Below are 19,761 nucleotides of genomic sequence, written 5' to 3' on the forward strand. Positions count from 1 at the left end.
GGCGAAGCCTGTCTGCCGGGCCTAGCCGGTCGCGCAGGCCCCGGCCCGGCTGTGACTCAGCCCCGGTTGACGCCCCGACTGGTACCGCCGGCCCCGGGCCGCCGCCTCCACCCCGTGGCGGCTGCCTGGAAGCCCCAGGGGGAGGCGGCCCCGCTGACCCTCCCCAGGCACTGCAGGCCCCGGGTCGGTTCCTATCCCCGCACCCGAGGAAAGCAAGGGCAGGACAGAATGGAATCGGGTTTATTGCAGGAAAGGCCGAGGAGAGCTGGCCCGGCTGGCCCATGGCTCCGCGGTTACAGGCTCAGAGCAGGGCTCCTTCCAGCTCCCCAGCAGCTACTCTGGGAGGCGGGATTCAGGGGTTCCCCAGCTCGGGGAGCATCCCTGCCCACATGCCCCCCCGACCATCTCCCAGCTCCTGGTGGCAGGGCACCAGGTTCCCATCTTTTCCTCACACAAGGCACTCACCCCTCTCAGCTCAAGGGATTCCTGCAGGGAAGTTGCACTAACCACCCTCCACTGCAGAGTACCCCAGTACCGGTGACATGGAAAGTACTAGCTGAGCACCAGCACTTTCAGGCTTCTCTCCTTTGCTTTCCCAATGGCACCAACACAGCCCAGTGCAGGAACAGGGCACTGCCAGCACCAGGACCCTGCTGACAGGGCAACTGCTGAGCAGCAGCTGGAACCCTCACAGCGAGGCAGTGGGGCTGGAGACACAGCTTGAGCCTCTCATTAGCAAGATATTAAGTTAGGGGTTGTAGGGAACAGGGGGCACAGAGCAGGAGGGACAGGGAATGTCTCACAGGGCGCTTGGTTTCTGCCCCTATGGCAGAAGGAAGCACAGGGCAAACGCTCCTGGAGTCAGAGCACGGGGCACATGCAAGACCCCCACCCTGGCATAGGTGACCCCCCCCCCCCATCTCCAGAGACACCCCCCAGAAGGGCCTGAAGCACTGCAAGAAGGAAAACCTCCCTTGTCACAAACAGTCCTTCACCCCAGGGCAGCGCTGGGCAGCCAGTCCTTGTGCAGACCCTGAGATCGTCCCGTTGCAGCAGCACAAGACCTTCCCCCATCACAGTCCCACCAGCATCCCACCACTAGATCTTCGAGGACTCCACACGCTCGATCCACGGCGAGTCGGTCCCGAGATCCCTGGGCTCCGACCGCAGCTGCCGCAGCTCCCGCTCCAGCGCCTGGCTCCGGTGGTACATCTCCATGTAGCTGGCCTGGAGTTCCCGCTGGTACCGCAGCACCTTCTCCTTCTCCTCCTGCCAGGTTTTCCTCTCCAGCTCAAAGTTCACAGCCTGCAGCTGGCCCTGGCGCCGCTCCCGCAGCAGCTCTGCCCACAGCCATTCCACCTGACGCTCCAGGGGCTCCGTCGTGTCGCTGTGAAGGCCCCGGCACTTGGAGTCATCAGTTTCACAGCCAGGGAAGTCCTGGCACGACGGCATGGGATCATCACCCAGCGGCAGCGCGGCGCTGGGCTCTGGGGCACTCTGGAAGGAGTCTGCCAGTTGTGCCAGCTGGGAGTCCCTGGCCTGGACCTCCGCCTTGGCCTCCCGCAGCTGTGTCTTCAGGCTGAAGATCTCACCCAGCTTCTGAGCCATCTCCTCCTGGGTGTCCCGGAGCTGCTGCTTCAGCAGGGAGATCTCTGCTGCCTTCTGGCACACCTGCAGGGCACAGGTGAGCAGTGAGGAAGGGCTGGGGGAGCAGGACCCTGGGTTGTCACCACAGCATCCCTGGGAGACCACAAGCACCACACCTGGCTTGTCCCTGTTCCATGGCCATGAATGACACCAGAACATGGAACCACTGTTCCCTTCCAACCCCACAACCAGGAGGGTGCAACAGGAAGGGGACTCACCTCCCATTTGGTCTCCTCCAGCTTGGGGCTGACGCGCTCTCCCTGTGGCTGCCGGAGCTTGGACTCCTCACACTGGCAGTGCTGCATGCTCAGCTCCTCCTGCAGCCGCTTCTTCTCCTGCTGTGCCTTGTAGAGCTGCAGCTGCAGCGCCCGCTGCCCGCGCTGCGCCTGCTGCGTTACCTGCTGCAGCCGCGCCATGTACATCTGCTTCAGATCCTCCAGTTCGTCCAGCCACAGCCGCTGCTTGTCCTCAAACGCCTGCCAACACAGGTTGATGCTTGTGAGGATCCATAGTCTGCCCTGTGCAGGGCAGCCCCAGAAGGTCCCATGATGTTGGGTCCTCCCGTGCTCAGATATTCCATCACCCACCATGGCAGGACACCAGCTCCTTCAACTCACCTTCCACCCAGACACTGGTGTCCTTAACCCCCACCCAGGGTACCCAGCACAGCCCCACAGCTCACCTGCGTGAAGGGGTCTTCGGTCTCACTAAGGCTCCTCTTGAGCTGCCGCAGCTCTCCTCCTGTCTCCTGCAGCCGGTCCTCCAGTTGCTTCACCGCATCCTCCAGTGAGTAGGTGAACTCGTAGGGCGGTGGGGGCTCGCCGGGGCTCTGCAGCCGGCTCAGCGTGGCCATGCTTTTGCAGGACAAGGGCACCTTCTCAGAGACCAAGGGGTCCCTGGGGCTCCGAGAAACCCTGTCCAAGGAGCCCCCGATGTGGTTTATATGGCCCATGGAGGCGCTGAACTGGCTCTGGGCAGGCTTGAGGCGGGAGCCGTAGGAAGGGAAGCTCTGGATGGAGTTGTGGCTGGAGTCGGAGGCCTCATCCAGGCTGATGGCATGGAGCAGGTGGGTCCGGAGTGGGCCGTGCTGTGAGGCTGCTGTGCTGCTCTGAGACAGCAGCGTGTGCAGGCTCCCATTGCTCTTGGACAGCTTCTGCCCCTTGGAAGAGGACAGGCCCTGCATGGAGACCAGCCCTTTGCCAGCCACCGCTTTGAAGGCTGAGGGCCTGATACGGCACTGAAAAACAAGAGCAAGGTCAGGATGAGCCCATCAGCGCCCAGCACCACCCACCAGCACACACAGGCACCCGGAGCCAGGGAGACTCTGCTTGCTCCCAGCCCCATATCCCTGGACATCCTCAAATCCCCACGTCCCATCCAGGGCACAGACCATTCTGCTGCAGCCCCATCCTCCCACAGAACAAGACTTATTTCGGGGCCCAGCATGGCACCCACAGCCTCACCTTGTCGAATCGGCCCCTCTCAGGCAGGGAGCTCTTCGAGAAGTCAGCCCCACGGTGGTGCTCTCGGGAGCAGCGCTCAGGGGACCGGTTCTCACGGTCACTCTCATAGTCTCGCTTATAGCAGGCACTCGACGTCTGGTGCTTCCGCTCCGACCGCGTCTCCTTCTTGGCCCCATGCAGGTAGCCAAAGAGCTCCCGCTGGCTCGGCCCCTTCCGCAACAAGCCATCAGGCTGCCGAAGCCCCCGTGAGCCCCCCATTGGGGCCCGCAGCTCCAGTGGGGACAGATCCTGCTTCTCCACCAGGCTGCCCACGCTTCCCATGCTGCCAACAACGCCGACGGGCTCCGAGGAGAGGTAGGTGCAGAGGATGCGGGTGTCGGGCTCACAGGTCACAGGACCCTGTGCTGCTGCCATGGAGAATTAGAGAAAAGCCCAGTACCAGCACTGCCGAAGGAGAGACAAAGTCAGCAATGCCGGGAGCCCGGGACTTCAAACCCCCTGGTACCGCCTTTCCCAACTGGCACCCAGGGTCAACCCAGTGCTGGGAGGGTCCTGCCAGGCCCTGGGGGAGCCAGGTGAGCAGGGTGCTGGGGTTCCCCCCGATGCCCCCCCATGTTGGAGCACTTCCCTCCCACACCCAGCCCCACCTCCCGCCTGCGGACGGGGCCGCCACCAGAACAGGCACCTGCCGCCCAGGCGAGTTTGGGAGCCGGCAGCACTCGCCCGGGCCTGGCGCCAGCCCCAGCCCCGCAGCACCGCGACACCCCACGGGGACCTCAACGCCCGGTCACTCCCCGGAGACCTCCCCACAATGACCCTGGGGCCAAGACCCAGCCTGGCCTCCCCAGCGCGTGCAGGGACACACAGATCTCCCGCTCCACAGGGACACTTCCCGCACAGCACAGGCTCCCACACCACACAGGGCGAGCTCTCAAGCCCTCCCCATGGCCCCCTCCATCCCCAGGCACTCCCACCCCAACACCGGGCGGTGACGAGACAGCCTCAGCCCAGCAGCTGCGTGCGTGCTGGGGACCCCATGGCCGGACACGGTGGGAGGGCGGCGGGAAGGGGCAGGAAGCAGACGGGACAATGCAGCTTCCTGCGCAGGTGGCCGGGGGAGGAAGGATGCATGGATGACTTCGGCCTTGGCTCCCCCCCTCTGAGGGGGACAATGGCCCTCGCAGCCCTTTATGGGCAGCCCCGGTGGAGGGGACGCAGTGAGTGTGGAAGGGGCGAGGCAGAGCCCCTCCACCCCGTGGCTCCCAGGCTCGCCGAGGGCTCGAAGGCCGGGTTACACCCAGGAAGCTGCCCTGGTTCTCAGCACCACACGCGGGTAAACAAACACCCCGCTTTTAATTGCTGCCACGCACAAACCTGTCTGACAGCTCCCGGCCTGCGCTGTCACCTCCCTCTGCGAACCCAGCACCTGCTCCGGGCATCAGCACCCCATGAAGGGCAGCAGGGATGGACCTTCTGGGAGGATCGGGGCGCCCCGCGGAGCACGGGGATGGGGGACATGGATGTCCCCATGGGGGGGAAGCTCACAGCATCCAGCCCTTGGCACGGGCCGAGCCCCGCAGCAGCTCCTCCCGGCACAGGCGGCCGAGGAAGTAGGTCAGGTTGTGGGAGGTCTGGGAAACGCCGGGGGAGCCCGAAGGTGTCCTGCCTGCGGCGGGAAGGGCATCACCCCCCAGGCGGCAAAACACCGGTCCGGCCAGCCCGGCTCCTTCCAGGGGTGCCAGATGAGATCTGGTCCCAACCCCAGCCCTGCCCCCGTCCAGCCCTGCCAGTGCAGGAGCCGGCCACAAACCTTCTCCCATGGCCTCCGGCTGGGAACCGGGGGGGTTGCGGGGTTCCCGCGCCCGCCTCGCCGCAGCCCCCCCTGCACCTCCCCGCAGCCTCCACCGAGCACGGCCGGAATTTCCGGCACGGAGAAGGCGGAGGGGGAGGTCGGAACCCGGGGCCGGGCCCGGCCGAGCGCGCTGCAGTCCGGGACAAAGCCCCGCACGGCGGAGGGCACCGGAGCGCACCGGGGTTCCCCGGGTGGGGGGGGCACACCGGGCCCGCACTCACCATGCCGGCGGCGCTGCGATCCCGCTCGGCTCCTCTCGCCGCTCCTTCCCTCGCCGTGTTTGAACGCGCCCCTCGGCCGCGGCCGCGCGGGCAGCGGGCGGAGCCGGCACCGGCAAATCGCGGCACGGAGGCGGGCGGCGGCGGCGGCGGTGCGGGAAGGGGCGGGAGGAGGAAGAGGAGGAAAGGGGACGGCCCGGCCGTGCCCACCGGCGGGGCGGGTCAGGGCGGTGTCCGGGGCGGGCTGGCTGCGTGCAGCGCCGAGCACCCACTGAGGTGAGCCCCCTGCAAACTCCCTCGGTTACAGCCCCGGGACCGGCAGCAGCGGCTCCAGCCGATCGCCGGTGCCCATCACCGTGGCGGGGGGGCTGGTAGGAGCAGGCCGTTTCTCCCTCCCCTGGGCCACCAGGGTAGGGGAGAAGAGTTTTGCCCAGCCTCGATGGTTTCACCACGCCCTTGCGGGAGGCAGACGGGTCCTGTGGGGCACTGTTTGCATCCTCCCTTTGTAGGACAGCCCCTTGTGCTCCCAACACAGCACCCGGGGGGGGGGGCAGGATTAACCAGAGGTGCCTGCGCTGCACAGCTCTATCCACGGGCCGTGGCATGCCATGAAGGCATGGAATAACCTCTGGGGAGCTGCCACCTGCCCCAGCGCCTGGCCTGGTGCCGATGAGACACGACACGCTTCATCCCTCTAAATCAGCCCTGCCGCATCATGGCCGGGAGCCGGTTTTGTCACTCAGCACCCCTGCACCGTGCCAGGCACAGGGAGCAGGGGATCCCGGCACGGGGCAGAGCTGGTCACTGGGCATTCAGCCTCCTGGAGGAGCGGGACACCTGCAGCAGCCCCACACGGTGCCCATCTCTCCCTGGGCAAGGATTGCCCCCGCTCTGTCCCCAGTTTGGGTACAGGACCCATGTATCCTGCATGCACCAGAGCCCCAACACTGCCAGCTCCCCCACCACACACCAGAGTCCTTTCTGTGCTGCCAGTGCTCACCCACACACACACACTGTGCCCGGGCCCTGCTCACGTGCTCACATTATCCTTGGTGCAGTGCCAAGGCATGCACCCGGTCCCTGCATCCCACCCTCCCTGTTCCCCACAGCCCATTTTCACTGCCCAGCCGTACACTGGAGAGGCAGCTTGTGGCTTCTGAATTGGGGACCCATTGCAATGGTGGCATTTCCCATCCTCCAGAGCTCAGCTATGAATGGGGCACCCCTAGCAGCCCGCAGGAACAGGGACATGCTGCAGAGGCATGTAACAGCATCCCACCGGGGCCTTGGACCAGGCAGGCTGCAGTGATGCCAGGCTGACTTCAGCGGGTGCTGGTCACAGCCGCACCCCTCCCTCCCTCCTGTCTGCGCCGTTTCCTGTCTCCACTGTGGACCACATTCCACCTGCATGTCTCCCAGCGTTGGCAGCTCCCACAGCGCCCCAAGGCTCGTCCCTGCCTGGGACATTCTGACAGCCAGGGATGCTGAGATCCTCCTGCCCCCCATTGGCTTTTCTCTAGCCCCCATCTCCCTGCTCCCTTCAGTCCCCAGTCCCTTTACATCACGATACTACAGCAAGTTCATGTGGCAGCCAGCAAACAGCTCTGGGAACCACTCGGTTCAAGCAACCTGGCAATAAAAGCCAACCAAATGCAGTAGCTCCCCTGCAGCCTCACTGATGGCAATTTGGGCCACAGAAGGGGGTCGCAAAGGGGCAGCAGGCCTGGGACTCTGCAGGATCTCTCTGCCCCCTGAGTACCCTGACCCCCACCTCGGGGTTGCTGAGAGTATGGGAGCACCAGGAGGCCTCCAGCTCAGCGCCGTGGGGCTCCAGGGATAGCAGGCAGGGTGCTATCCACTTGCAGAAAGGCGATGGGGAAAAACTTCATCCCCTCCCGCTGGGCCATTGCTAATACCGAAGTGCGTGGGGGGGTGAAACAGAGCCGAGCGACCTCGGAGTCACATTCAGAGCTATAAAAGGAAGCCGGGTCTCCAGCACGGTGCCTCTTCCACAAAAGCAAGCAGAGGATGAGGGGGCTGCTAGCAGAGCTGAGAAATAGCTGCCAGGCAGCGGGAGAGAAGCCTTTAGCGCTGAGCGAAGTGCGAGGGGCACATATGCTCTCTGTTTCTGCACATCGACGTCTTCATGAAACCTGCCTGAAACTGTGTCATCTATTTTGAATGGTGCAGATAAATACTTTGATCTGCCTCCGCCAGCCCTGGCTGCGGTTCAGGCACCGGTAAGTGCCTGCAATACAGGTGGTCAATTCCAAAACCTGCGCATTGGAGACACTGGACCAGCATCTCCTTCCAACCTCACTGAAGGACATGATGGATCCTGGGAACACCTCTGGAGCCACGCACTGTGTCCAAGCCCATCTGCAATCTTCATGCCAGATAGCACTGCGCCTCTGGGGCTGCCAGGCTGCAGAGGCTGTTGTTGGGAGCTCTTTGGTAGCGCGTCCCCAGCATGTCCTCACCCTGGGGCAAGGACATCCCCTGAGGCTGGGTCTGCCTGGGCCTTGGATGATGCAAAGCAGCATGGCCTGATCCTTATCACCGTGCACCCTTTCATCAGGAGGCATTTCCTCTCACACCCCAGTCCACAGGGCTCTGGAATCCTCACCCAGCTCCAGAGCAGCATGGAGAGCAGACAGCACCACATCTCTCCAGACGCTCCTCTCTCATCCTGCTGCCCCTACACAGTACACAAACCCCACACTTGGCTCTGATGCTTGTGCCTCCCTTATCCCAGTGCTCCTCACCGGAGGTGCCATGTCCCTGGGGCCGCTCATCTTCCTGGGATGGCAACAACTTCTGTCTGGGGACATCTGCAGGCACCCGGCAAAGCAACTGCTCCAGGAAGTGCCAGGCAGGGGACCAGGATGAAAGGGGCCAGGAAATGCGGAGGGCCTGGTGCCAGCACTGGAGACGGGGCTGAACGGAGTGGTACCGGCTGCTCGGCTGGGTCTGCCCAGCTTGAGGAGGCAGCAGAACCCCACACGCATGCCAAGACCTCAAAGCCAGCGCATGGCACCATCTGTGAGCCAGCCCAGCACCCTCCACTGCTGAGCAGCACAGCACCATCTCACCCAGCAGGCGGCCAGGCCAGGCTGGTGACAGAGAGGAGTCCAGCGCTGGCAGGGGCCTCCTTTGAGAGCTGGTGGGCATTTCGGCCACCCTCAGCAGGTCAGGGTGAGCAGAAGCATCCTAGAGGTCACAGCGCCTGTTTGGTCCCAGCATGAGTGGATATGGACCACGTGCTCCTCCACGGCTCCTACTGCTGCCTGGGACTCGAGAGCTGGCTCCTGAGCAGGGCATGTGGGCCCCCACATCCGTCCCTCCCAATTCTTCACATCCCACTTCCCAGCAAAAGGTGCTGGCGTGGCTGATTTCTACCAAACTCAAGTAACTGCCAGTACCCAGTGCCCTTCCTCACCCACTGGCACCTTCCCAGCTTTCCCACTGCCTGGGTCCAGCACTGCAGCTTGTTCCCAGCAGCCACAAGAGGACACTCGCCTCCTCCTCTTCTTCACTTCCTCCTCATGTCTCCTGCCCCAGGGCACTCTCCCAGCACACAGCATCAGTGCTTCTGCCACCTCCCACGGCTGCTCTTGCTCTGGCAGCAGCAGGTCAGAGACCCAGGGTTTGCAGGGCGCATCTGCCCAGCCACCTCCTGCCCACCAGCACCCCAAGGCTGACCCAGGCACCTTCCCCAACCCACTCACTGGCCCAGACAAGCCACATCCACAGTGAGGTGCTTGAGCCCACAGCAGAGCCCTTGCAAGCCCTGCCAGCAGTGGGGGACCAGCATTTGATATCCTCAGCAAGTGAATACCCCTGAACCCTGCTGGTAGAGGCAGCCCAGGCCCTTGTCCTGCCACAACATGGGAGAAACCAGCCTGGCAGCAAGAGAAAGTGGGTGAGATCTGCAGCCTGGGCCCCACACAGCCTTGCGTCTCTCTCAACCCAAACCCCTGTTTTCCCACCTCTGAGGGAGCATTCCAGCTCCTGCCTCATCCAGGGAAGCTCTTGCTCCCCTTGACTCAGGCAGGTTAGGGGCAACTGTCCCAATTCCTGCCCTGCGCCCACACCATCACCCCAGCTCCACCAGCACTGCGGTGAGCCTGGCAGCCAGCCCTTCCCAGGGTACCTCATACAGGGCCAGAGCAGATCCAATTTCCCACAGCACTTACGGGGGGACATCAGGTTCTCCAATGCTCCCAAAAAGGCTGAGGTAGCACATGCCACAGAAGGCAGGCAAGGAAGGGAATAGCTCGGCCAGAGCTCTCCTGCTCACTCCTCTTAAGTCCTGAGCTACCTAAACTGCTGACATCCAGCAGAGCTGCGGATGCTGGGGCTCAGGGCATGGCACAACCGCTTCCTGCAATGAAGTGACCGCAGCACAGCCCTGGGGGTACCTGGCAGCTGAAACACAGGCACCACCTCACTTGAAGCCCATTTTGGACTGTGTTGGACTCCAAACCAGAGCAGCTCACCTGTCCAGCCGGAGTATAGCTGGGTCCATGCCAGAAATGGGTGCACTGAAGCCAGTAAGCTGAAGGGAGCAGGAAAAAGGAGCAGCACGGCACAGCCCAGGGCACTCAAAACACACAGGTGCCCTAATAGTTCTTTATTGTCCTCTGAGCTGGGTGGCAGCTCAGCCATGTCCAGAGCAGCATCCTGCATCTGCCCTGGGAGACAGCACCAGTGTCTGCAGCAATGCCACCGAGTCCCGCTCTTAGCCTCTTCTGTCAGACCCAGCAAAGCCCGGTTCTTGGCCTTTTCTGTTCCTCTGCATCTCACCGCCACGATCAGCCACTGCAAAGATCCTGCTTTGTCCAAGCAGCTGGGCAGCAGCCCTGACATGTTGGCTCAAGCACAGAGACACAACTGGCTCAGCCAAATGTGCACCAAGGGGTCTCGTTTGTGTCACAGTCCAACAAGACATTAAGGATGGTGCAAGGGGCTCCTGCCACACTCAGAGCTGTCCGTGACTCGATCCGGTACCTCACATTGTTCAGTCCTCCCTTCCGATCCACTTTAAACTGTTCCTGAGGAAGACAGAGACTATTCAGCCCATGCTGGCTTCCAGCAGAGGGGGAAGTACCCAGAGCCTGGGCAGGGAGCACAGAGCTGGCAGGAGAGAACACGAGCAAGGAGAGCTCAGAGCACACGCTGATGATCACAGCCTGCATCTCCTGTGGTTCCCCTCAAGCAGACAAGGGTCTCACATCTCACCTGCTTCTGTGCAGCGATACGCTTCTGGTCTCTCTTCCTCCAGGCTGGGTCATGCAGGTGCTGGAAAGTCTCATATCCAGTTGTGATTCCAGAGGGACGGCGAACCTGGAAGAGAGCAGAGCTTCTGTAAAGCTGCTAGAAAACTTGCTGCGCCTGCTACTGGAGGCAGCACTGAAGGGCTGCTTCCCCGGGTCCCTACCTGGGCAGCTACAGCTAGGGACCCAAAGGGGAGACAAGAAGGGCAATTTCAACCTAGGAGGCACAGAGCACCACTCACCTGGAGACCAGCTCCTTTGATACGTCGATAAAACTCATCATCCTCCCGTCCCCAGCCCCAGAAGCGGTTGGACATGCCATTGCACTGGAATGAGAAGGGTACCATACTAGCTGAGGTCCTGTCCAGCACAACTCCACACACCAGAGTGGAGCAGACACCAGCATCCCAAGCTCTGAGCACCAGTGCAGCCTCCCAACCCTTGTCCGTAAGCAGCTCACACTGCAGACTCTGACCCCAAACATGTTGACTCCTTTCCCCCATCCCAACTGTAGATCATACAATGTATGCCCGTCCACCACGACAGTGTCATAGCTTTTGCCCCAGACTGTCCATGATGTCCCACCTGTGCACTCACCATCTCGTAGTGCTGCTTGGTGAGCAGCAGGATACCACCCACATAGGTCTGATAGTGATAGAGCGGGTGCAGCTCCGGGGATGCCACGTGGAAGGGTCCTGCCTCTGGGAAGCTGTAGTCCAGCTGCTCATTGAGGGGCAGGAGATCAACATCATGCATCGCAATGTAGTCAGTGTCGTTGCCACTCTCCAGGAAGCCCACATTGATCAGGGATGCTCTGTTAAACCTGCCACAGACAGAGACTCTCAGCACCATGCACAGCTGCCACCATCCCTTCACATCCCTCTCCTGTATTCCTCAATGCTATATGTCCAACTGGTCCCCAAACAGGACACACACACACAGTGTTCCCTGCCTCCGCAGCACTGGGTGCCTCACCTGCCTGTCCTGAAGCTTACGCTGAGCCTCACGGTGACACGCAGAGGTCTGACCACTGCAGACCCCAAGGAGCTATAGTAAGCTCCATTCTGCCCAAAGCCAGCTGGGGAGCTCCACAGCACCCACTGGAGCTGCAGGCAGGTACCAAATGGCGAGCAGGGGCTAAGCGACAGTGTTCCCAAGCACCCCATGGCGTTTCTGTTCATTTCAGCATCCCCAGATGTTTAGTGCTATAGACCGGTGACACCAGGGAACAAGCTGATATGTCTGGGGTAGATAATTCTCTTCTTGCTCAGGAAGAGAGAAGCAAAACACCAACTCATTCTTCTGTAAGCCCTAGCATGAGCACATCTGGGGAGAGCATCTCTCCCCAGGTCCTACTCTTCACACTGCCAGAGGCAAGTGCAGTGCTCATGGTGGGGCTGGGCTTGGAAGGGGGTTCCCCTCACTCCCTTCGCTCGCTGTGGCAAGGGGACACGTTACCTGAAATGATCCACCTGGTTGAGGATGAAGATGTGATGCCGGATCCTCTTGGTGCTCAGGAAGCGGTGCATGTAGGGCACAAAGGTCAGCAGCTCCTCGAAGCGCTCCCGGAAGGGGACGAGCAGCGCCAGGCGATGGGGACCCCACGACGGTTCATCCTCCACCGGCGGGAGCGGGGCCTGGGGCGGGCAGGGCTGCAGGGGAGCCCCCCAGCTCTGCCCGCCGCCGGGGGCCGGCCCCTCGCCCGAGCAGCTGAGCTGGAGCCAGAGCAGGGAGGCGAAGCCCAGGAGCAGCGCCAGGCAGAACAACGGGAACACGGAGAACCTGCCGGGCGGCAGCGGGGCCTGGCTCACAACGCGAGCGGATGTCAGCGCCCGCCGGGACCCCCCGAGCCGCCGCGATCCCCCCCCCCCATCACCCCTGAGGACCCCCCCCCGCTCACCCGCCACCGCGCAGGCGGAGCGCGGCCCTGCGGCGGGCCGGGCCCATGGCGCTCGCCCGGCGCCGCCGCGGGACACGCTGGCTGCGCCCGCCGCTCCCAGCCGGAAACGGGGCCCGGCTCCGACGTTCCGCCCCGCTCCCTTCCGCCCGGCGCCGGCGGGGACACGCAGCCGCCCCCTCCGGTGGGCACCGCACCGCAACCCTCAAGGATACCCCCCCCCCCTTCCTCCGTGTCACCCCCGGAGCCTGCGGGGAACACACACACCCCCCCCGGGTCATCCCCACACCAAGCTGGAACCACCCCCAATGGACGCCCCCCAGGCTTTCATCCCCACTGCAGCAAAGCCCCCTCTTTCCCACCCCATACAAAGCCAGAGCCGCAGCTGGTGTCACTCCTTTAATGCCCCTCTCGCAGCCCCCTCCCACAGCCCTCACATTCACACCCAGCACGGCAGGTCCCATCCAGGAGATCTCATCGGGCAGGAGGAGTGCTGGAAAAACCGGGAGCGACATCCAGGCTCCCGCAGAACAGCCCCAGGGTCCCAGCGGGCATCGTCCCCCTCGGTCCAACCCAGCTACTGCCAAGTGCCAGGCAGGGGTTACAGCCAAACAGACAGATAAAAAATACTTCTGATGTATCTCAGAAACAGCTTCTAGAAACCACAGATTTACAGCTCCTCATAGAAAAAGATGGGTCTGGGTGCAGGTCACAGCCCAGCTCTGCTGCTAGTAGAAACGCTTATTCCGCTCCTGGCGTTTCTGGAAGACCACAGCTCCCACCACAGCGCAGATGATGATGCCCAGCAGCGCACAGAGCAGGAGCAGGAACACCTTCCAGCCTGTCAGAGGCCCGCTTCGGAAGTTCCCCGTTGGGTCATCCACGTTGTCTGCAAGGAGAAGAACAGCTACAGAGACCAACCCGACCTTGGCTCCTGTGGAGTCTTGCACAGTGTCAAAGCTCTGATGCCTTCAAGAGTCCAGCCCCGATGTGCTCCAGTGAAGGTTTCCGAATCCCAATCACCCCACTTACCTTTGGGTGATTTAAGGAGGCTGACACTAGGCTCTATCTTGGTCCAGTCAACGGTCTCATCTTCTATGGGGTGCTCCACCATGAGCTGGAATAGCTTCATTGAGATAATGTCATGATTGTCTAGAAAACAACCACCAGCACCAAACACTGTCAGGAGCTCTGAGAGACATCCACACACTCAGAACACCCCTAGCACCATGCTCCACAAGGTCCAGGCCTCCTTCCTTCTCAAGCCCCCCTCACACCCCAGGTGTCAAACTGCAGTTTGAGACGGTCCTTGGCTCAAAACACCTCCCTTCCCAGGCCACAGGTCCCTACCCAGAAGGTCTTCAAAAGAGCCTGGTGAACAATTTGAGGAAACAAAGCTATCAAAGCCATACAATGCACCCACAGCGCTACCAGCCAGGCTCCAAACGTGTTCCTGCGAGCAAAGCCCCCTCTCACCAGACAAATCTCCAGTGCCAGCAGAAGCACCAAAGAAGTAGCCGGTTGGCAGCTGCACCCCTGCAATGTCAATGCAGTTCTTCCATTCGTTCTTGTCTTCCACATCAGTCATCACCTGCAAGACCAGGCGAGCGTCACACCAGGAGTGGGTGCCACCATCCAGCACGCCTGCAGCTCTTTTGGAGCTGGACATGCAGGAGAGGCAGGCGGTTGAGCCTGGAAAACCATCTCCAGGTCACCTACCGACACAGCAACACCCGCCCCTCAGCACTGCCCGGCTACCACGCCTGAGACACCATGAAGGCATCCACCACATCTCACCGTCAGGCGACCGCGGGAGTACCGGATGGCCAGGAAGGTGTCGTGATTCTGGTTCCGCAGGTCAGCAGTGCACCCCGCCAGCTCCGTCCAGCGCCCGTCCTTGCTGTGGTCGTACGTCAGGGAGCCATTGTTCACCATGGCAGATATGTAGGGGAACACACGCTGCAGGGAGGAGAGCGCCACTGCCCTCAGCCTGCACAAGCCTTGGGGCTGCAGACCAAGAGCCACCTTCCCCTGCCTGGTCAGAAACCTCAGTGAGAGCAGGATCTCAGCAAGGCACAGCAGCAGAGCCCCAGCTTCACCGCACAGTCAGGTGCAGAGGGCAGGACAATGAAATCAAGGCTCCTTTTCTACATAAAGCTGCTTCTAAACTGAGTGGGAGCATGTTCTGGCTAGAGCAGAGCAGCCACTTCTGACCTTCTGTATCAAGACCCTGCAGAAGCCCACACCATGCCACATGTCCAGGGCAATGAGACAACCCCAAACCTGCACAGTAAGCACCAGCCTGGGTAAGAAGAACAGAGCACAGGACCCAGAATGGGCAGAAATCTCACAAAAGCAGCATAACAATGCTCAGGGCTTTGTAGCCAGCAGATGACACACACCAAGAAAGGTCAGCTGGAGGCAAGAATTGACCTCCCAGCAAGCATCAAGATAACAGGGACATGGGTCATTTCCAGGTGCTTTGTGACTTAACTGTCATGGTCTCAGTGCAACAAATTTCACTAGCAGAATTATGTTTTCTGACTACTGTAATGGGATCCACAAACACAGACCGGGGCAGAAGAAAAGGACACCAGCCCCATGGGACTGATCTGTATTTGGGCCATGGAGAATCTGGAGCAAAAAGCCTGGCCAGGAGTTTGTCTTTTAGATACCCAGGTTGCCAATGGAGAATAAAGCAAGAACAACATGGAATAAGTAACCAAAGCACAGAGAAGTTCAGGAAATTACAGTCAGGATTAATATACTCTTGGGCTGATTCCTCTAACTTACTTAGTAGCTGGTGCATAGTTCATACCAGCCCTGTGCCATGCTCTCATGAGGAGGAGGAAGGGCTTTGGAAACATCTGTGTAGTCAAAACCAGCAGAAGATGGAGCAAGGACCTTCTTATCTCCATGTATAAACTCTTCCTTTTTCCAGCTCCCATGATAAGAGCAGCCCAATCATATAAGGAGAGCCTCTTTCTTGCTCTGGCCAGGAAGCACTTGGAGCATGAAGCTGCTGAGGAAACAGCCTCCTTGGCACTGACTGACTCACCTCAGTTGCTTCATCATTGGGATACGTATCAAGGAAAATAGCCAGTCCGTGAAAGTTGTCCTTGCTGCCAAAGACAGGACCTAGAACAGAGCAGAACATTGGAAACAAAAGGCTCCCAGAGAGTTTATACTCAGACACTTGTACTGAAAAGAGCTGCATTAGCTGTTTATTGCCAGGCTGATGACCAAGGGTCTGAAGATGCAGAACACACCATCCAATCTCGTGAGACCAGGCAGAGGGGAGCTCAAACACCCTCCCTGGTGGGAAACCCTCTGGGACAGGGTACACGTGAAAGCTGACCTGGCTTCATCCCGGTGGGCAGCCCCGACTGTACACCGTACCTGGCACCAGGCGCTCCTGCGTGTACCACAGCGCCAGGCCATCCCCGTGCAGGTTCTTCTTGCCGGCTCCATGGATCTTGAAGTGGACGTGGAGCTCCCAGTCCTTGAGGAAGCAGGGCTGCGCGGAGAGACCACCCAGCAGCCTCAGAGCCGGAACAGGAGAGGCGCTGGGGCCTCCCCGGGCCCCCGCGGTCTCCCCTCACCGCCCGAGGGCTCCCCCCGGGCTCTCACCACACGGTTCCAGATGGAGCCCTCCCGGCTGCGCTCGTCGGGCGTCAGACGGACGTACTGGCTGGTGACCATGGTGCTGCCCTGGAAGTCCCACAGCGGCATCGCGGCGGAGCCCGCGCCTGCAAAGGGGAGGAGAGAGCGTGGCTCAGCCCGGGCCGCCGCGGGGCGTCCGTCCCGTCCGCGCGGCCCCGCGCTCACCCTGATACGGCTTCATCAGCGAGTGCTCCCGCTTCAGGTGCTCGCTGTTGCCATCCGTGAGCTCGGCGGGAGCCGGGCGCGGCCCGACCACTGCCAGCATGTTCAGCTGGGTGCAGAAGGCCCATCTCGGGTGCGTTGAGGACCATGGAATTCCCAGGGCTCCCTGCAGAGCAGCCCCCGCAGCTGCAGCTAAGCTGTGAGCAGGCAATGTGACCCCTCCATTGGGGACTGCCCAGCCAAGTCCCATCTGTGTCCTTGTGCCAGCTCCTGTGCACATGTGGGAGCTCCTCTGGCCAGTGAAAGGAGCTGAACTCGGCCTTCCCGAGCCAACTGCCATGGCTGGGGCAGCACCACTCACATCCTATGGGAACAGGGTGGAATACACACTATTCAGTTGGCTGTAGGTGCCATATCAGAGGATGTAGCTGGTGCCATCGTGGGGTGCCCAGTGTGCTCTGTGCAGTGTGTGTGCCGCAGCAGCCTCTGCAGAGGGTGCCAGCAGTGTGGATGGACATGTCCTGAGCAGGTTCTTGTTCTGGAGGTGGGCAAGTCCTTGACGCAGTGGGGCATGTGCTTCCCTGCAACAGCACAAGGGCTGCAGGAGGGTCGGGGGTTATGAGCTGGGGGAAGCAGAGAGAGGGGAAGCTGAATGATCAGTGAAAGTCTGGGTGGGAAGCACCCCTGAGCATGGCGGTCTGAGGCTCAGGGCCCTGCTGAGCCTCTGGGGGAGTCTAAGAATGAGGGGGGTTGGCTGTGGCTTAGGGACCTGCAGCTCAGTCCCTTCTGGCACTTGCAGCTCTCACTTCTTCCTATTCATGATCTGGCTGGAAATCCAGTTCATCCCATCCTGGAGGGAAGAGAGATATGTGAGCAAAGCCCCGAGAGCATGGCAGGTCCTGGGGTTCTCTCCCAGCTCTGCAGAGCCTGCAGGCCCCCAGCTCTACCTGCACTCCTTCCCCAGACAAGGCTGAGCAGGCCTGGATCTGCCATTCCCGGTCCCGGTAGGTGTGGAGGCTCAGCCCTTCTGCGATTTCAGCTGCGGGTGCAGCAGTCACTAGGTCCTGCTTGTTGGCGAACACCAGCAGCGGGACCCCTGTGAGGGCCTCCTCCTCAGTGAGCTCTGCCAACTCCTGCCAAGATAGAGCCATCTCCCAGGGCTGCTGCCCTCCTCCATAGAGCTGCTGGGCTGCTTGCCTGAGCTGCCCAGGGTGGGCTGCCCCCACAGTGCCACACTCCCCTCTCTCTGGTGCTCTTATTGCAGCCAAAGAAGCAGTGAGGTCTGGACATCCCAAGGGAGAGGAAGCTCTATCTGCCCTGCAGAGATCCTGGAGCCGCATGCAGTACTGCCTGAGGTCTGAAGCACTACCAGCACCCAGAGCCTTGGGCAAAGGGCAGCTACAGGAGCTGCTCTCAGCCCTGTGCTGTCTGGCACACCCACGCCGCCGTCTGGTGCTGGTACAGCCAAGGCTGGCACTTGGAGTCTCACCTTCCCCTCTTCAGCTTCATTCCCAGGGTTTGTAACTCTGAATCTGCTACTTCTAAATCTTCACTTGGTCAAATGGCTCACCTGGTGCTGGGGAGGTGGGAGCAGGGCTGGGGACTGAGGGGCAGAGTCACCCCCATGCTGGGTACCCCTTGGGCATCATGCCTGGATCAGGGGGAGCTGCTGGTCATGGATGTGCCATAGAGTGGGCTGGCTCTGCATGCTGAGACTGATCACGAGCCCTTCCCACACAGCTCTCAGGACAACTTGGCCCCCACAGCAGTGCGGAGACATGGCACAGAGCAGCCTCACTCCCACTCCAGTCCTCAAAGAGCTGGTGCCAGAAGAGCCTGAGCCCCAGGACCCCCCCAGTTTCCCCCCCAGCAGACCCCTCATACCTGTCCTGTCTCCTCAAAACGCTTCTGGTCTGCACTGTCAATGACATAAATCTGCCATGGGGACAAACGGGACAGTCAGTGGCTGTAAGGGCCCCATGCAGAGGGCATGGCTCTCCATGTGCGGGGCTGGGGGGGCTGCAGGCGGCCACCCCACTCACCAGCAGGTCTGTGCTGCCCAGATACTTCCTCCAGTATGGGCGGATGGAGCGCTGCCCCCCGATATCCCAGACATTTAGCTTGAGGCCATGCGAATGGACGCTCTTTATGTTGAAGCCCTGCACAGGAACAGGAACAAACTCTGGCATCTGGCAGGGGAGGGCAGGGCCTGCCACCCTCCTGCTGGCCCCCAGCAGCACCTACCTGGGTGGGTGTGATGGTGCTGACCTCTTCAGACGCCAGGCGTTTCAGCAGCGTGGTCTTCCCCGCGTTGTCCAACCCCAGCAGGACAATGCGGACCTCCTGCTCCGGGGATCCTTTCAGCCTCTGGATGACGGAGAGCAGCCCCTGGGGGCGTGGGGTGCTGGGTGAGTCCTGCAGGGTGCCAGGTCACTGCATAGCACTCTCATTTCAGAGGGGGAAGCTGGGCATGCTGTTCACCGTGGTACTCTATGTCTATGGCCTGAGTGAGCACCAGGGCTTTGCTCCCATGTTGTCCCAGGTTGGGGTGACCCCATGGCAGATCCACCCAACCCTGGTCCCCCCATGGTGGCTGTCCCTGGCTCTGAGAGCCCTGTTGGCTCCTGGGCGAGCTGTGGACACTGCCCATCGTAAAGCCCCAGTCCTGCTCTGTCAGCCTGCCCAGCACTGACACTGGGAGCTGATGCCCTGGCGCAGTTGGGATGTCACCGGGCCCCGCTTACCTTCTGCACATCACCCATGGTCCAGGAGTCACTGCAGCACGCAGCACGCCTGGGGACCTGCCAGGGGCTCATCCCCAGGGCCCGCCGGAGGCTGTGAGGCTGGCACACTGCCCATCCCAGGGGAGGAAGAGGATTATGGGCTCCAGAATTAGCTGCTGTCTCTCCATTTACCCGCAGCATTAAATAATGCCCTCAGCAAATCCCCCAGCCAGCTGTCGCCCCGCCATCCCCTACCCCCAGAATAAAGCAGGTCCTGCAGGCTGGGGCACTGGGGCACAGGGTATCTCTCTCCCAATGGGACCAGCTGGTGGCTTGGGGATGGCAGCATGGCAGGAGGATGTGGTACCAGACACCACGGGCAGAGCATGGTGATGGGATCCTGGTGCATGGGGCTGACACAGCCTCCTGTGTGAGGACTGATGCCTCAGCACACCATCCCCTCACACCAACACCCATGAGCTGCCCCCGTGGAGGGCAGCAAGAGGTAACACTGAGGCTGGAGCTGCTCAAGGCCACGTCAGCCACTGCCACAGGTCCCCGCTGCCATCCAAGGGAAACCACCAGGCCCTGGAGCAGGGCGAGGGCTGGGCTGTTGGGAACCGGAGGTCAGGGATGGCACAGGAATGGGCTCCAAAGGGGCACAGGCACCTTGCCCAAGTGGGGTTAAAGGCTCTTCTGTTCACCATCTGCATTAAATACATTAATGAGGCAATGTCTTTGATTCTTTCATGCCGCAGTTTGGCCCTCAGATCAGGTTTCCTAGCAGAGGTTATCCTTGTGGTGAGGACCGTGAGTCACGCACTCTTGGTGAGACATTCTTATTTATAACTCCTGTTACA

At 61.2% G+C, this 19,761-nt stretch overlaps 3 protein-coding genes and 1 pseudogene across 4 annotated transcripts; all 4 read right to left on the minus strand.

The window, feature by feature from the left end:
* Positions 1 to 563: 563 nt before the first annotated feature.
* On the minus strand, positions 564 to 5,347 carry N4BP3 (NEDD4 binding protein 3). Of its 2 annotated transcripts, none has more exons than XM_057411973.1 (5): positions 5,184 to 5,347; positions 3,111 to 3,554; positions 2,330 to 2,884; positions 1,866 to 2,123; positions 564 to 1,671 (listed from the first exon to the last, which is right to left on the minus strand). In XM_057411973.1, the coding sequence occupies exons 2-5, from the start codon at positions 3,522 to 3,524 to the stop codon at positions 1,099 to 1,101; spliced, it is 1,800 nt and encodes a 599-aa protein (XP_057267956.1). In that variant the 5' UTR covers positions 3,525 to 3,554; positions 5,184 to 5,347; the 3' UTR covers positions 564 to 1,098. The 2 variants fall into 2 exon arrangements, with proteins under 2 accessions (XP_057267956.1, XP_057267957.1); XM_057411974.1 differs by lacking the exon at positions 5,184 to 5,347 and adding an exon at positions 4,921 to 5,135.
* Positions 5,348 to 9,879: 4,532 nt separating this feature from the next.
* Positions 9,880 to 12,456, minus strand: B4GALT7 (beta-1,4-galactosyltransferase 7). The gene is made up of 6 exons (XM_057412068.1): positions 12,357 to 12,456; positions 11,915 to 12,238; positions 11,054 to 11,279; positions 10,699 to 10,782; positions 10,422 to 10,526; positions 9,880 to 10,234 (listed from the first exon to the last, which is right to left on the minus strand). The coding sequence occupies exons 1-6, from the start codon at positions 12,401 to 12,403 to the stop codon at positions 10,079 to 10,081; spliced, it is 942 nt and encodes a 313-aa protein (XP_057268051.1). The 5' UTR covers positions 12,404 to 12,456; the 3' UTR covers positions 9,880 to 10,078.
* A 283-nt stretch (positions 12,457 to 12,739) lies between these two features.
* LMAN2 (lectin, mannose binding 2) lies at positions 12,740 to 16,281 on the minus strand. The gene is made up of 8 exons (XM_057412067.1): positions 16,182 to 16,281; positions 15,984 to 16,102; positions 15,753 to 15,870; positions 15,412 to 15,491; positions 14,151 to 14,312; positions 13,830 to 13,944; positions 13,386 to 13,505; positions 12,740 to 13,242 (listed from the first exon to the last, which is right to left on the minus strand). The coding sequence occupies exons 1-8, from the start codon at positions 16,279 to 16,281 to the stop codon at positions 13,082 to 13,084; spliced, it is 975 nt and encodes a 324-aa protein (XP_057268050.1). The 3' UTR covers positions 12,740 to 13,081.
* A 673-nt stretch (positions 16,282 to 16,954) lies between these two features.
* On the minus strand, positions 16,955 to 19,189 carry LOC130600520 (ADP-ribosylation factor-like protein 3; annotated as a pseudogene).
* Positions 19,190 to 19,761: the final 572 nt, after the last annotated feature.

This window comes from Pezoporus wallicus, unplaced genomic scaffold (assembly GCF_028554395.1).
Source record: "Pezoporus wallicus isolate ANWC-B61680 ecotype Strahan unplaced genomic scaffold, APGP_CSIRO_Pwel_v1 contig_6354, whole genome shotgun sequence".
NCBI lineage: Eukaryota > Metazoa > Chordata > Aves > Psittaciformes > Psittacidae > Pezoporus > Pezoporus wallicus.

What these genes read in the sequence shown, in the direction of transcription:
- N4BP3 (XM_057411973.1), bottom strand. Translation starts at nt 3,524, where the DNA reads ATGGCAGCAGCACAGGGTCCTGTGACCTGTGAGCCCGACACCCGCATC. An exon ending in AGAGGGGCCGATTCGACAAG is followed by an intron (nt 2,885 to 3,110) that starts GTGAGGCTGTGG and finishes CTTGTTTTTCAG; the next exon opens with TGCCGTATCAGGCCCTCAGC. An exon ending in TGGAGGAGACCAAATGGGAG is followed by an intron (nt 1,672 to 1,865) that starts GTGAGTCCCCTT and finishes TGTGCCCTGCAG; the next exon opens with GTGTGCCAGAAGGCAGCAGA.
- B4GALT7 (XM_057412068.1), bottom strand. Translation starts at nt 12,403, where the DNA reads ATGGGCCCGGCCCGCCGCAGGGCCGCGCTCCGCCTGCGCGGTGGCGG. An exon ending in CTCCGCCTGCGCGGTGGCGG is followed by an intron (nt 12,239 to 12,356) that starts GTGAGCGGGGGG and finishes GCCGCCCGGCAG; the next exon opens with GTTCTCCGTGTTCCCGTTGT. An exon ending in AACCAGGTGGATCATTTCAG is followed by an intron (nt 11,280 to 11,914) that starts GTAACGTGTCCC and finishes TGTCTGTGGCAG; the next exon opens with GTTTAACAGAGCATCCCTGA.
- LMAN2 (XM_057412067.1), bottom strand. Translation starts at nt 16,281, where the DNA reads ATGCTGGCAGTGGTCGGGCCGCGCCCGGCTCCCGCCGAGCTCACGGAT. An exon ending in GCTCCATCTGGAACCGTGTG is followed by an intron (nt 15,871 to 15,983) that starts GTGAGAGCCCGG and finishes CTCTCCGCGCAG; the next exon opens with CCCTGCTTCCTCAAGGACTG. An exon ending in GCAGGAGCGCCTGGTGCCAG is followed by an intron (nt 15,492 to 15,752) that starts GTACGGTGTACA and finishes GCTCTGTTCTAG; the next exon opens with GTCCTGTCTTTGGCAGCAAG.